Source organism: Oncorhynchus keta, chromosome 29 (genome assembly GCF_023373465.1).
Source record: "Oncorhynchus keta strain PuntledgeMale-10-30-2019 chromosome 29, Oket_V2, whole genome shotgun sequence".
In the NCBI taxonomy this organism is placed as follows: domain Eukaryota; kingdom Metazoa; phylum Chordata; class Actinopteri; order Salmoniformes; family Salmonidae; genus Oncorhynchus; species Oncorhynchus keta.
In genome coordinates this window covers 47,057,015-47,072,971 of record NC_068449.1, presented here as the reverse complement: position 1 = coordinate 47,072,971, position 15,957 = coordinate 47,057,015, and the positions used below count along the sequence as shown (strand labels likewise).

The 15,957-nt window shown below is 42.2% G+C and overlaps 1 protein-coding gene across 1 annotated transcript in view; it reads left to right on the top strand.

The window, feature by feature from the left end:
- The window catches only part of LOC118361908 (zinc finger protein 143-like), a 209,066-nt gene extending 193,394 nt beyond the window's left edge, over positions 1 to 15,672 (top strand). Inside the window, exons 1-6 of the mRNA XM_035742112.2 lie at positions 3,522 to 4,202; positions 4,600 to 4,730; positions 4,860 to 5,024; positions 8,602 to 8,766; positions 13,533 to 13,644; positions 14,358 to 15,672. Coding sequence (XP_035598005.2) covers positions 3,914 to 4,202; positions 4,600 to 4,730; positions 4,860 to 5,024; positions 8,602 to 8,766; positions 13,533 to 13,644; positions 14,358 to 15,316 — 1,821 coding nt within the window. The 5' untranslated portion in view covers positions 3,522 to 3,913 and the 3' untranslated portion in view covers positions 15,317 to 15,672. Of the gene's footprint in view, positions 4,203 to 4,599; positions 4,731 to 4,859; positions 5,025 to 8,601; positions 8,767 to 13,532; positions 13,645 to 14,357 lie in introns of the transcript that reaches the window.
- The last annotated feature ends 285 nt before the right edge of the window (positions 15,673 to 15,957 follow it).

Here is a 15,957-nt window from a genome sequence, read left to right as displayed (position 1 = left end):
GCAGTATGTGGTGCCTGGAACTGGCCCCCCATTATCTGGCAGGGAATGGCTTTCAAAAATAAAGCTGAACTGGTGTGACTTGAAAATGCTCCATACGTTCCAGTCCAAAGAGAATGGTACAGACCAAACACTGGAACACTTGCGGAAGAATTACAACGCAGTGTTCAGATGGGAACAGTAAAAGGCTTCACAGCCAAACTTGTACTGCGAGATGACGCAACCCGACATTCTGCAAAGCCAGATCTGTTCCATACTCCCTGAGACCAAAGGTGGAAGCGGAAATCGATCGCTTGCAGGATACAGGGATCCTGATGAAAGTGGACAGAAGCAAATGGCCACACCCATAGTTCCTATTGTGAAGAAAGATGGGTCTGTTTGAATGTGTGGGGACTTCAAGGTAACTGTGAATTCAATGTTGCATGTGGACCAATACCCCCTGCCACATCTGGATGACATCTTTGCAGCACTAGCTGGTGGGAAACACTTCAGTAAAATCAATGTGAAACAGGCTTACCTGCAGCTACCGGTTGAAGAGAGCTCCAAACAGTACCTGACAATAAACACACACAAAGGTCTATACAGGTATAACCACCTGGTTTTTGGCATTGCATCAGCCCCAGCCATTTGGCAACGAACTATTGACCAGATTTTGCAAGGAATCCCAGGAACCCAATGTATCCTCGATGACATGATCATAACAGGACACACCGACAAAGAGCACCTGGCTAACCTGGAAGAGGTCCTGAAAAGACGGAAAGAGTATGGTCTACAGGCAAACTTAGAGAAGTGTGAGTTCTTCAAAGACAAGATTGTCTTCTGTGGACATGAAATTGACTGCAATGGATTGCACAAAACACAGGACAAAATTGAGGCAGTGGTACAGGCACCACGACCACAAAATATCACAGAAGTGAGATCTTTCACGGGACTGATCAATTACTACAGAAGATTCCTCCCAAACCTTTCAGCAGTACTCCAGCCTCTAAATCAGCTCCTGGAAAAGAATAGGATATGGCGGTGGACAGAGCAGTGTGAAAATGCATTTTTGGAGGCAAAACGGCTCATAACATCTGAACAGGTCCTGATGCATTACGACCCTGAAATGCCAGTGAAGTTAGCTTGTGATGCGTCCCCTTATGGTTTAGGGGCCGTCCTTTCACACACACTGAAAGATGGGTGAGAGAGGCCAGTTGCATTTGCGTCACAAACATTGAATGATGCAGAGAAAAACTACTCACAAATCGACAAAGAAGCATTGGCACTAGTGTGGGGCGTCAAGAAATTCCACCCAAGGGCCTCCCGGGTGGCGCAGTGGTTAAGGGCGCTGTACTGCAGCGCCAGCTGTGCCATCAGAGTCCCTGGGTTCGCGCCCAGGCTCTGTCGTAACCGGCCGCGACCGGGAGGTTAGGGAGGGCTTGGTCGGTAGGGGTGTCCTTGTCTCATCACGCACCAGCGTGCGCTAGCCAAGGTGGCCAGGTGCACGGTGTTTCCTCCGGCGCATTGGTGCGGCTGGCTTCCGGGTTGGATGCGCACTGTGTTAAGAAGCAGTGCGGCTTGGTTGGGTTGTGTATCGGAGGACGCATGACTTTCAACCTTCGTCTCTCCCGAGCCCGTACGGGAGTTGTAGCGATGAGACAAGATAGTAGCTACTACAACAATTGGATACCACGAAATTGGGGAGAAAAAGGGGTAAAACATTTTTTTTTTTTTAAATATATATATATATATAAATAAATAAATAAATTCCACCCATACCTATATGGCAAGCGTTTCACACTGGTTTCAGATCACCAGCCGTTGCTTTCCATTTTCAGTCCAAAGAAAGGCATTCCGGCAATGACATCAGCCAGGTTACAGCGATATGCCCTGTTCCTTGCCAGTCATATGTATGACATTGAGTTTAAGCCATCATCCCTCCACACAAATGCAGATGGATTATCCAGACTGCCGTGTACAAGAGAAAGACAAAGGAGGGTGGATGCAGTGGACATGTTCCATACCGCTCATCTCGAGGCCCTACCAGTCACAAGCACAGTTATCAAACAGGAGACAAGGAAAGATGTGACCTTGTCAAAAGTGTACACCTACACCATGTCAGGATGGCCAGCTACTGGCAGAAAGGAGCTGACTCCGTATTTCCAGCGGAGAAACCAAATTACAACGTATTAAGGATGCTTGATGTGGGGAATGAGAGTCATGATACCTCAGAAATGCCAACATCTAGTTTTGCTGCAACTACATGAAGGTCATGTTGGAATTGTCAAAATGAAGCTGCTCGCAAGGAGCCACTTCTGGTGGCCAGGTCTGGATCAACAGATAGGATGTTTGGAAACCCTTCACATGCCTGCTCCAGTCCCAGTCAACCCATGGGAATGGCCCACAGAGCCATGGCAGAGAATTCATGTGGACTACGCTGGTCCTTTTGAAAAGCACATGTTTCTGGTTCTAGTTGATGCCCATTCCAAATGGTCAGAGGTGTTTTGCACTGACTCCTCCACCTCAGCTCAGACGATAGAGTGTCTCAGGACAACATTTGCACGCTTCGGTTTGCTACTGCAGCTGGTAAGTGACAACGCACAAGCGTTTGTAAGTGACGAGTTTACAAGATTCATGTCAGTAAATGGAATCAAATACTCAACCTCAGCTCCGTACCACCCTGCCACCAATGGGCTGGCAGAACGCTTTGTGCAAACCCTAAAGCAAGGACTCCATGCAGCAAAACGAGACGAAGGGACTTTGCAAACAAAACTGGCCAAGTTCCTGGCCTCCTACCGAAACACCCCACGTGCCACGACAAATGAAAGCCCAGCCCCACTGATGTTCGGGAGGCCTCTACACACACAGCTGGACATCATGAAGCCAGGCGTAATGAAGTGCTGAACAAACAAGCCAAGATTCTCTCTGGTGGCCGGGAGCGCCATCTCCAAACAGGACAGGAAGTGATGGTGCGAGACTACAGAAGAGGAGGGAAATGTACAAGAGGGACCGTACACACACAAACGGGTCCCAGAACTTACCAGGTTCAAGTGAGCCCAGACATAATGTGGCGGCGTCACATTAACCAAATGCATTCCATGGAAGACAGCACAACAATCGAGAGAGAACAGGCACAGAGAGACCCTAAGAGTGACACACAGGGAACTGTAGAGGACGGTGGGGCAGTAAAGAGACCCCAGGCTGAAAGAAGAGAACGTGTTGATGAAGGTGCTGCTATAGCAGAAGATATAATGGAACAAGCACACACTGAGGATGTTCAAGAGCCTCCAGACAATCCGAGATGCTACCCAGAACGAAGGCACCGTCCACTAGACAGCCTAAACTTCTAAACAAACAAACAAAAACAAACTGTTCAAATTAAAAGATGCAAAATAACTACAAGTTCTGGGAAATGTTTCAGTTGTGGTTTGGTAAAAGTAACTCTGATTGTATAAGAGTTACTGATGTCCCCTTTAAGGATGGACCCTTGGTCATGCGCAGTGTTGTTCTATGTTATTCTGGTACTAATTCGTTTGAGTAAATGTGAAGCTCCAGTTCAATTGCTTGTATTCAGAGTCTTTCTTATTATATAAATAAGTACTAAGTGTTAAGACACTACAGATGTGAACGAGACTTTAGACCTTCTCTGTCTCTGGTCCACACTCCAGTTCATTTGGTTGCGGTAATAGATCACTAAAGTTGGTTGCCAACCGCCATTTAAAAACCACTGAAGAAGTGTAAACGGAAGTCAACAGTAACCAAGAACAATATCCGCGGCAGCGTTTTTATTGTTAGACATTTATCACCTTGGAACTTAAAATATTACTTATAACTGCACAGCATCACATACTTACCTCGGGCAGTGTTTAATTCGCGTTGGAGACAGGACTTGGTTGATAGATGTTATTAAGGGAACGTTAGCTAGCTGCTAACAACAATGGCTAACAGTAGGCCTATGGTTTTTCACACTCAAATAGCCTCCATCATGGAGGTGCTAGCGAATGCAGCCGTGGCAGACATCTGTAAACTTGTAGACGACGACTATGCAGTGTTTCGTTTGGAAATAACTCAAAGCCAGAATGAAAGCAGGGCATTGCGGAGGAAACTACAGCTACTTGAAATGAAGGTGACACGGGAGCGCGCAGAGAGAACAACGCGAGAGCGCGCACTCGCCAGTCGTCCCAGTAGTGTCAAGATTCTCGACCGATACAAAGGAATGGCAAGAGGTACATTTTGCAGAAGGCCGAGGCTGCGGGGCCTGTCGTCCCGATCACATCTGCGCATGTGTGACGTTAGATGTGCTAACCACATATGGTTAACCAGAATTTAGTCTTGGTCAGTTTTGGAATTGTATGCAATAATTCCCCAGGTTACTTAGCAAACTTGCAGAAAGACACTATCATATTCTATCCAGATTCTTGATTTACTGGCTTTTCCTATTATTTACTAATTGAAAACAATATGAGGCATGGAACTTAATACAATTATCAATACATAGTAAATCAAGAAGTGTTACCTCACATCCTTGCCAATTGTAGACAGTGTCAAAAATGTCAATAGTGTATAATATAGCATTCAGCATTAACAGTAGCTAACCATCCCTTTTCCCCCAATCCCTCTCAGGTGAAGCACATCTCACCGGAGGCTACAGGAGTTCTGTGAAACCAGCGGGACACAATACATGGAGAGATGACCAACCAATCACCGTTGATGAGGGGAGTGGAACCTCAACCCAGCATGTTATTGTGATAGAGGTAAGTGTCATAGTATTACATAAAAATTACAGTACATCAAATGTGGCCAGTATATTTCAGAAATGCTTCCCTCAGCTATTCATTTGCTCACATCCCAACAACATGAATAACCACTCCTTTTCTTGTCAGTCTGCAGATGAAAATGCAGCAGGTCCTGGGGTCAAGCTGGAGAGGACTGAACGAGAGAAGGACCCACGGCACCAGACTGGAGCAACAGTTGGAGTGTCGCCCTCTGTAGCCAGTGAGGAACTCGCCGCTGCGCCAAAGGCCAGGACCCGACGCAGAATCACGGAGGTCAGTGGAACGCTGAACGCCGTACTCAAGTCAGAGTCAGACACCGAGACTTTAACTGTAACACAAAGGCCCTTACAACCAGGATCTGACCACAGATCAGACCCAGAGAGACTGGGCTGTCCACCTGTTCCCGGCTCAGAATACTTTCTGGTATTTCACCAGAGCCAGGGGACAGTTAATTCCCGTGGAGATGGTGACACATTAGACACTGGCGGTGATCCATCTTGTTCTTACGCTACAGAGATGGACCCTGGCAACATGCTCTTGGGTTTAGAGACACAGACTGATCTGTCTAGAGGGGACTTGAACCGGGACAATAGTAGTGTATACTCTGAAGGGTGCCTAGAAAAGAAAGGGGAGGTTATAGTGGTAGATGAGGTGACTGTGAAAGTGGAGGGTGACGCTCCTCCCACATGGAATGCAGATAGTCACTTAGAAGATGGACACTCACAGAACAGAGATTTCTTTGATTACAGGGGAAGCTTAGATACCAATCTAAATGTCGCGACCCACTCTCCTTTACACTCGTTCAGGGATCACGATGCCGTATTCACGTCGAAGGCACTTTCCGATTCACATGGCAGCGTTCTTTTCGATCAGGCATTGAACTCAAATGACAGGGTTATAGCCCTGGCTCAGGGAGGGGGGGCCACATCTGGCAATAATAAAGAGAAACGATTTCTCTGCATGTTCTGTAACAAAGGTTTCAGCTGCCCCCAGAAGGTGGAGATCCACCAGAGGGTCCACACAGGAGAGAAACCCTTCAGCTGTACCCAGTGTCATATGTGCTTTGCCGAGGCTGGCAACCTGAAGAGGCACCAGAGGGTCCACACAGGGGTGAAACCCTTCAGCTGTACCCAGTGTCAAATGCGCTTCGCTCAGGCTGGTGACCTGAAGAGGCACCAGAGGGTCCACACAGGGGAGAAACCATTCAGTTGCCCCCACTGTGAGAAGAGGTTTTCCCGCCAGCACCAGCTGAAGATGCACCTGAAGGTTCACACGGAAGAGAGGCCATTCGCCTGTACGCACTGCAGGAAGAGGTTCTCAGAGAGGAGCTACCTCAGGATACACCAGCAGAAAAACCATTCCACTCAATAGCATAGAAAGTAACCCTTCCACTCGATAGCTTCTGACGTTTAGATCAAACTCTTCATTAAAGACATTAATTTTCATTTATCAGCATAAAGATAACAAGAGTAATAGATTTCAGTGTTGAATATTGTGTTATATATGGCATATTTCAGCCTAAAAAGTCTGTTAGATGTTGTGTTTGTACTGTGTAGCCTATATAATGTTCACAAATGCCTGTTTCATTACTTCTATTCAACTACTTAATGTTTTTCTTAAGACACTTGTAATGAGAAATTGAATGCAATTCATCTAGTTCATGCATATTTTTGTTGTGTGTATGTGTGGTTTTCATATGGTGTATTTAAAACTTGTTTATGTTTAATAAACACAAAATGGGACATTTCATTCTAAGACTTTCATTGAGACTCCCTTCATCACATCTTCTCACCCTATTGTGCATACACACTACAGCGCTTCATAGCCAAGTTAGTCACTAGTTAACAAAGTTATCATTATGACTAAACCCTGCCTATTTCAAAAATGTATCTTCTTAAAATTAGATTAAAACTAAACTTAACTACACTGATATACCTCATGCCTAACCCTAATCTTGAAATAAAACCAAAAAGCACATTTTTGTTTTCATTAATGTTTAGTATATAGCCAATTATTAGTGTGGCTGAGTTAATTAGGGACAACCAATACCTAACAAACACCTATACACATAAAAAGAGTTGTCAGGTTTGTCTGATGCCTTTTGACTAATCATAGCTTATCATATTTACCCTCAACATATTTCAAATTTAATCTAACTTTATTTGTAACATGTGCCAAATACAACAGTTGTAGACTTTACTGTGAAATGCTTACTTACAAGCCCTTAATACATAAACAAAGTTTATGGCTGAGGGCAGTATTAAGTAGCTTGGATAAAAAGGTGCCCAGAGTAAACTGCCCACTACTCAGGCCCAAAATCTAGAATATGCATATAATTACTAGATTTGGATAGAAAACATTCTGAAGTTTCTAAAACTGTTTGAATGATGTCTGTGAGTATAACATAACTCATATGGCAGACTAAAACCTGAGAAAAAAATCATCCAACCAGGAAGTGGGAAATCTGAGGTTTGCAGTTTTTCAAGTCATTACCTATCAAATATACAGTGTCTATGGGGTCATATTGCACTTCCTAAGACTTCCACTAGATGTAAACAGTCTTTAGAACCTTGTTTGAGGCTTCTACTGTGAAGTGGGGGAGAATGAGAGCTGATTGAGTAAGGAGCTGATCATGTGCGCTCACGTGAGAGCGACCTACATTCCATTGCAATTCTAAAGACAAAGGAATTGTTGGAACATTATTGAAGATTTGTGTTAAAAACATCCTAAAGATTGATTTTATACATCGTTTGACATGTTTCTACGAACTGTAATATAACTTTTCATCTGAACTTTCGCCTGGACTTGCCCACGCCTCGTGAGTTTGGATTTGTTTACTAAGCGCGCTAACAAAAGGAGGTATTTGGACATACATTATGGACTTTATCGAACAAAACAAACATTTATTGTGGACCTGGGATTCCTGGGAGTGCATTCTGATGTAGATCATCAAAGGTAAGTGAATATTTATAATGCTATTTCTGACTTCTGTTGACTCCACAACATGGCGGGTGTCTGTTTGGCTTGTTTTGTTTTCTGAGCGATGAACTCAGATTATTGCATGGTGTGCTTTCGCCGTAAAACCATTTTGGAATCTGACACAGCGGTTGCATTTAGGAGAAGTGTATCTATAATTCTATGCATAACAGTTGTATCTTTTATCAATGTTTATTATTAGTTTTTCTGTAAATTGATGTGGCTCTCTGCAAAATCACCGGATGTTTTGGAACTACTGAACATAATGTGCCAATGTAAACTGAGATTTTTGGACATAAATATGAACTTTATCGAACAAAACATACATGTATTGTGTAACATGAAGTCCTATGAGTGTCATCTGATGAAGATCATCAAAGGTTAGTGATGAATTTTTCTCTCTATTTCTGCTTTTTGTGACTCCTTGGCTGACTCTTTGGCTGGAAAAATGGCTGTGTTTTTCTGTGACGAGGTGGTGACCTAACATAATCGTTTGGTGTGCTTTCGCTGTAAAGCACTTTTGAAATCGGACACTGTGGTGGTATTAACAACAAGTTTACCTTTAAAATGGTGTAAAATACTTGGATGTTTGAGGAATTTTAAATGTGAGATTTCTGTCGTTTGAATTTGGCGCCCTGCACTTTCACTGGCTGTTGTCATATCGATCCCGGTAGCGGGATTTCAGCCATAAGAAGTTTTTAACCAACAGTGCAGTTCAAGAAGATGGGTTTAAAAACAATGAAGTCATTCTACAGTATAGGACTCAAACAACGTTGGGATGGGTAAACACCATGTTGAAAGTGTGTTTATTATCTTTGTGTATGTACCTGAGGGAGTGTATGTCTGTGTAATCTGTATCACCTGTCTCTTCCAGGAGGAGGAGAGTCCAGAGGTGCTGCTGGTGAAGGAGGAGGGGTATGAGGAGGGTCTGGGGAACCCTGAGGGGACCATGGTCATGGAGGACAACCAGACTACACCACCTCCTGAACCCACAGAGGAACCAGCTGAGCAGCATATGACCACACACAGTCACACTGAGGTGAGTCCACTGTGAATTACTGTCTGAATGCTATTAGGTAAGGGCCCCTATCCACACAACCTCTTAGAGTAGGAGTCCTGATCTAAGATCAGTTGTGCCTTTTAGATCATAATGAATAATAATATATAGACTGGTGGGGACCTGGGCCCAGATTCACAAAACACTTACCAAAAACTTAAGAACTATCTTATTAAGAAAAAATAATTAAAGTTCATAAGATAGTAGGTGCAATTCCTCAACAATATCTTAAGAAATCAGGATGTTCTGACGAGTTTCTCAAATATCTTCTTAGGAATCCTCTTAAGATGTTTGTTGCTAGGCAACCGTTTTAGTGGCAATCATGTTAGCATATTTTATACTGAGATCACCAAAATATGTTCTTTGGTTTAAATATTCACTTTCCGATGAAGTTTGATTGAATTAAACATGTTCAATTGCTTTAATTAGTTTTTTCTCTCACTGCCCTGAGTTTAAGACAAGGGTTTAGCTATCTTGGAATTAACTTCTCTGGGATATGTGGGTCCCACCTCGCCAACAGCCAGTGAAATTGCACGGTGCCAAATTCAAAACAACAGAAATCCCATAATTAAAATTCCTCAAACATACAAGTATTTTACACCATTTTAAAGATGAACTTCTAGTAAATCCAGCCACAGTTTTCCGATTTCAAATGGGCTTTATGGCGAAAGCACATCAAACGATTATGTTAGGTCAACACCTAGTCACGGAAAACCATACAGCCATTTTCCAGCCAAGGAGAGGGCTCACAAAAATCAGAAATAGCGATTAAATTCATCACTAACCTTTGATGATCTTCATCAGATGGCACTCACAGGACTTCATGTTACACAATAGATGTGTGTTTTGTTCGAAAAAGTTAATCTTTATGTCCAAAAACCTCATTTGAAATTGTGTTATGATCAGAAATGCATTGTCTCAAACAAACATCCGGTGAAAGTGAAGAGAGCCACATCAAATTACAGAAATACTCATAATAAACATTGATAAAAGATACAAGTGTTATACATGGAAATATAGATAAACTTCTCCTTAATGCAACCACTGTGTCAGATTTCAAAATGGCTTTACGGCGAAAGCACACCTTGCGATTATGTTAGGTCAGCGCTAGTCACAGAAAAACATCCAGCCATTTCCAAAGGAGACGTGTCAGAAAAGTCAGAAATAGCGTTATAAATATTCACTTACCTTTGATGATCTTGATCGGAATGCACTCCCAGGCATCCCAGTTCCACAATAAATGTTTGTTTTGTTTGATAAAGTCCATAATTTATGTCCAATTACCTCCTGTTTGTTCGCACGTTTAGCCCAGTAATCCAAATGCATAATGCGCGATCACTTGTTCAGACGAAATGTCAAAAAAGTTATATTACAGTTTGTGGAAACTTGTCAAGCGATGTATAGAATCAATCTTTAGGATGTTTTTAACATAAATCTTCAATAATGTTCCAACCGGAGAATTCCTTTGTCTTTAGAAATGCAATGGAACGCAGCTACCTCTCACGGGCGCTTTTGTGATCAGCTCATGGCACTCTGCCAGACACCTGTTTGAAAAATTTAGGGGACTACACCTTCCCTTAAGGGAAAATAGATTGAAGATTATACATTTTAAAAATGTAATAAAAAAGGTGTCAACACTGTTTTAGAATGTAAAGACATTCTAAAACACATAGTTTAGCATAATATAATCAACAGAACTTACTGAACTCCGTGTAAAATGAACAAGTGAAAAATGACAACAGTCAGCAAATGTTGGAGATGTAAATCAGATGATGCTGGGCTTTGAAGCTACTGTTTTAGAGTGAACAAAAACAGGGGGAAATGTATGTCATTTATACTATGTAATTAATACCAAACATGTATTGATACCAAATCATTATACCAATCAATAAAATATAATTCATACAAATCATGTAAACGACAAGAAACTGAACTGCTGGCATTTCTTCCTCCGTGACGGCAAATGTATCATTATTCATATGATCAATTACCTATTTATTTGTTTCTTGTTTTTGAAGATGTATGCAACATTCTTGTTTATTTATTTTTCATGGATGAATTCATGTCACATGCAAAGAAAATAAATTGAGATGTGGAGATAATTTTGCAGGTTTAAAGCTTATTTCCTGCAATTCTACACATTTTGTCATGGGGAGCAAAGAAAATGTTGCAGTTTTAAAATAAATTCTGTTGCAATTCTATACAATTCTCTCCACCAACAAGAGGGGTGTGAGCAGTTTGTCATGAACAGTGCTTGTGCCCATAGAAATAGACGTGATGCATATGCGGTATGTTCCCCAATGCTGGAATGTGGGCCCCCGAGTGAAACAATTTGGGAACCCCTGGTCTACCCTCCCTCCATGCATGCTCAGCATCCAACTGCACATGTTCTTCCTCAGTAAATTCTGGCTCGAATAAAGATGTCTCTGAATAAAAATGGTCTTCTTCTTCTACCTCCAAGTCCGACATGATTTATCTAATGTTATGATGACTTGCCAATAAGCAAGTTAGCTCCGAGAGTACACGACAGCTGGCTGCCTCCCGGGAGTTTTGTTTTCAAAACGACACCAAGTCTCATAGGAAGAAAGTGCTGGCAGAACCCAAAGTAGTCCGTAAAAATCAGGAAGTTGATAGAATCTCATTGCTTATGATTATCAGTAATTTGAACAAATGTATAAATATTGATTACTATGTAAGACTATAAATTACCAACCACCCAGCTTTGGAGAAGTCAGAAGGTCTATATCCCTGCATTTGAGAGGAGCTGGCTAGTAGATACCCATAGATTTCCAGCAATTGCTCTAAGCTAACGATATGCTACCTTCAACTTCCTTCAAATTGCACGCAGAGACATATAAATGGTATCCATGAGTTCATCTTCCTCTGGTTAAGTAGGAAATTCCCAAATACCAAAGTATTCCTTTAGTAGACCAATAAGAAATAGCGTTCCAAACCTCTCTACCAATAACAGCTAGTTTTCATTTTCCCCTCCCCAATCAGACCACGCCCAGACAGTCCTAGCTAAATTCTTGCTTGAAAAATTGCTCTTTGCTGAGAAGCGATTTCATTTCAATCAATCGCAGTAAGGTACTTAATTGTTACCCAGAAATTATTTTATATTGAGATAAAAATGGCTGCATTGGACCTTTAAGTCTTGCACCATGACTTTGAATTATTAAACCATTAAAGATTTTGTTTGAAATTTTGGCAATTAAGCTCTTTATCTACTTCCCCAGAGACGGATGATGTTTTGGAAACCATTTTACATCTCTGTATGTAGGAAGTTCGAGGTAACTTTGCAAGCAAGTGCTAACTAGCTCAACGTAAACACTGGAAGTATTTGGGTACAGCTAGCATACTAGGTGTACCCGAAGACTTTGATTCTTTGCGCTAAGCTAGCTAGCATGGGCTCTCCAAATTACCTCTAACTGCCTGCATACTGGATGCAGAGACATAATAATGGTATACAGCAGTTAATCTGACTCTGGGGGAGTAGATAAGGGCTTCATTCCCAAAATCCTGAACTATCCTTTTAACCTCTTGCTCCTACCTGGCACGCAGGCGTCCCATCTAGAGCTCTGGAAATGCAAATGCACTACGCTAAATGCTAATAGTATTAGTTAAAACTCAAACGTTCATTAAAATACACATGCAGGGTATTTAATTAAAGCTACACTCGTTGTGAATCCAGGCAACAAGTCAGATTTTTAAAATGCTTTTCGGCGAAAGCATGAGAAGCTATTATCTGATAGCATGTAACACCCCAAAAGACCCGCAGGGGACGTAAACAAAATGATTGGCATATTCGGCGCTACACAAACCGCACAATAAAATATAAAACATTCATTACCTTTGACCATCTTCTTTGTTGGCACTCCTAGATGTCCCATAATCACTATTGGGTATTTTTTTCGATTAAATCGGTCCATATATAGCCTAGATATCGATCTATGAAGACTGTGTGATAAACGGAAAAAAATAGCGTTTCATAACGTAACGTCATTTTTTAAAATTCAAAAAGTCGACGATAAACTTTCACAAAACACTTCGAAATACTTTTGTAATGCAACTTTAGGTATTAGTACACATTAATAAGCGATAAAAATCATCAGGAGGCGATGTAAATTCTATAGGTGTCCGTCTCGAAAAAATGTCTGGAGAGAGCTCGACCAAAACATCCGGTCGGAGACCGGAGGGAATCGGTTCCCTTGATTCGGTTTGACCAAGAATCAAAGCCGAATCAAATGACAAGACTCTAGACATCGTGTGGAAGCTGTAGGCACTGCAACCTCGGCCTCATTTAATTCGGTTCACTTTGAACAATTCCTGGAAGTAGCGCAAGGATATTTATTTCCATTTTCAGTGATCAGATTTTCCTGCACTTTTCGATGAAACGCACGTTCTGTTATAGTCACAGCCGTGAGTTAACCAGTTTTATTAACGTCTGAGTGTTTTCTATACACACATACTAATCATATGCATATACTATATTCCTGGCCTGAGTAGTAGGGCGCTGAAATGTTGCACGATTTTTAACAGAATGTTCGAAAAAGTAGAGGATCGACTTAACAGGTTAAAGAGTGTCAAGTAAGCAAATCACCTAACATGTTTGCATAATTTCAAATCACCTAACATGTTTGCATGGTACTCATAGCAATCCCTCATTGCCCAATCAGAAGATGCTCCATAGCAAGGTGCTCATATCAGATTTCTTGATCCAACATCCTCTCACTCTGTATCTCTTACAGTCAGTAGACATGGAGGATGGGAAGCCTGACCTGCTGCTGGTCAAAGAGGAGACGATAGAAGACGGACCAGAGAGCATTGATCTGCTGAGTGGACTAAAGCTGGGGGAGCAAGGTAAGAGAGACATACATATACAGAACATAATACATATACTTCAATAGGAATAGTGATGCATCTGCATAAAATTAAATCAATAAAACTGAGTATACCAAACATTAGGAACACCTTCCTAATATTGAGTTGCACCCCCCCACACACTTTTGCCCTCAGAACTGCCTCAATTCGTCAGGGTATGGACTCCACAAGGTGTTGAAATCGTTCCACAGGGATGCTGGCACATGTTGACTCCAATGCTTCCCATACTTGTGTTAAGTTGGCTGGATGTCCTTTGGGTGGTGGACCTTTGTTGATATAGACGGGAAACTGTTGAGAGTTGGAAAAAAACAGTAGCGTTGCAGTTCTTGACACAAACCGGTGCGCCTAGCACCTACTACCATACCTCCTTTTTCGTCTTGTCCATTCACCCTCTGAATGGCACACAAGTCATGTCTCAAGGTTTAAAAATCCTTATTTAACCTGTCTCCTCCCCTTCAGTTACAATGATTGAAGTGGATTTAAGAGGTGACATCAATAAGGAATCATAGCTTTCACCTGGATTCTCCTGGCCAATCTGTCATGAAAAGAGCAGGTGTCCTTAATGTTTTGTGTACTCAGTGTGCGATTACAACAAACAATGTATAAACTTGATGATTTAATTGACTCAAAAAAACTCCATATGTAGTTCTCTGCCATGTTTGTAAAGTCTATTTTGTAACCTTTTCCTGAAGGTGATTGGTTGGAGGATAACAGAGGAGACTGGGCGGCCATCTTGGATTCCCAGACCCAGACTGCTGCAACCAAGGGCCCAGGGGACAACATCACTGAGCAGGCCAGGACCAGAGCCGAGATAGTGGAGGTCAGTGGATGGGACAGCGTCCTCAACTCTGGGCTGGGGAACAACACTGTTAACCGCAACCAGAAACAGACAGTCGAACACAAAACCACAACCGAACTTAGTCTTCATGACAACAGAATGGACAAAACCAGGATGAGGCGTAGATTTGGTCTGCAGGGACAGGGAGGTGTCCGTATGAGAACAGACACAGACTCGGCTAGCGATGCTCCTTCCTGCTCCTATAGTTGTGATTCAGAGAGACTGATGGCGCCTCAGGTTAACCCCCTAACAGATGCTTCCTTCAGCCTGCCTTCTATAGGATCTATCAACTGGAACATGGACCCTGTGACGACACAGACACTCCCTGGCCTTCATCCTCCTCACACTCTCCTAATGTTAAACCAGACCTCAGACAATGCCAGTGCCTCAACACTAAATGGCTACACAAGCCCATTGACAAATGACAGTAGTAGAGATGGAATGAGTAAAGGTGGCAGCGCCAAAGAAAAGCGTTTCCTGTGTTCGTTCTGTGGGAAAGCCTTCAGTTTCCCCAAACAGGTGGAGATCCACCAGAGGATGCACACAGGGGAGAAACCATTCGGCTGCCTTCTGTGCCGGGCCAGTTTTTCTCAATCGTCCAGCCTGAATAGGCACCAGAGAGTCCATACAGGGGAGAAACCCTACAGCTGTACCCAGTGCGAGAAGAGGTTCTCCCGCCAGCACCAGCTGAAGATGCACCTGAAGGTCCACACAGGAGAGAGGCCATTTGCCTGTATGCACTGCGGGAAGAGGTTCTCAGAAAGGAGCTACCTCAGGATACACCAGCAGAAAATGCACACGGCCCGAGTATAGTGACATGTCATGAAGTTAATTATGTTGTTTTTATATGTAGTTTGGAACTGGATGAGGTGAACTGAGGAAAGAATGAGTATGATGAGGCAGAGTAGATGATATGGTGATGGTTGGTGTGATGGTGTCTGTAAAAATGCTTCACTGATGAAGAGTGACAACATTATCATGTTGTTTGATCTGGTGTTTTATAATGAGGAAATTATAGTGCCTTAATTCATGTTTACTTGACAGGAAGTAGTGAAGATGTGTGTAATGTTAGGTTGAACCTTTCCCAAAGTATTCCAGTTACCATATTGAGAAAAGTTCTTCTTCTCGTCACATATCGTTTTGTGCAATAAAAGTACTGTTTCACATTGTGAGTGTATGACCATTTTGTTCAAATTAAATACAAAATTGACTCTGTGCTGATTGACTTGGTTATTTTTGTATCATTGCAGGGACTGAGTTTCCCTTCTCTTAAGTTGAACCAAAACATTATACTACATGAAACAACACATATGGACATTTTTATTATTTGTTTATAATAATCTCCAATGGCTCCATATTTTTTGGTACTTGAATCACAATGTTAGAGATGAACTTGACTGTGGCTAACATTTTATAATGTCATGTTTCTGTTTGTACAGCAAAGCGTTTCTTAC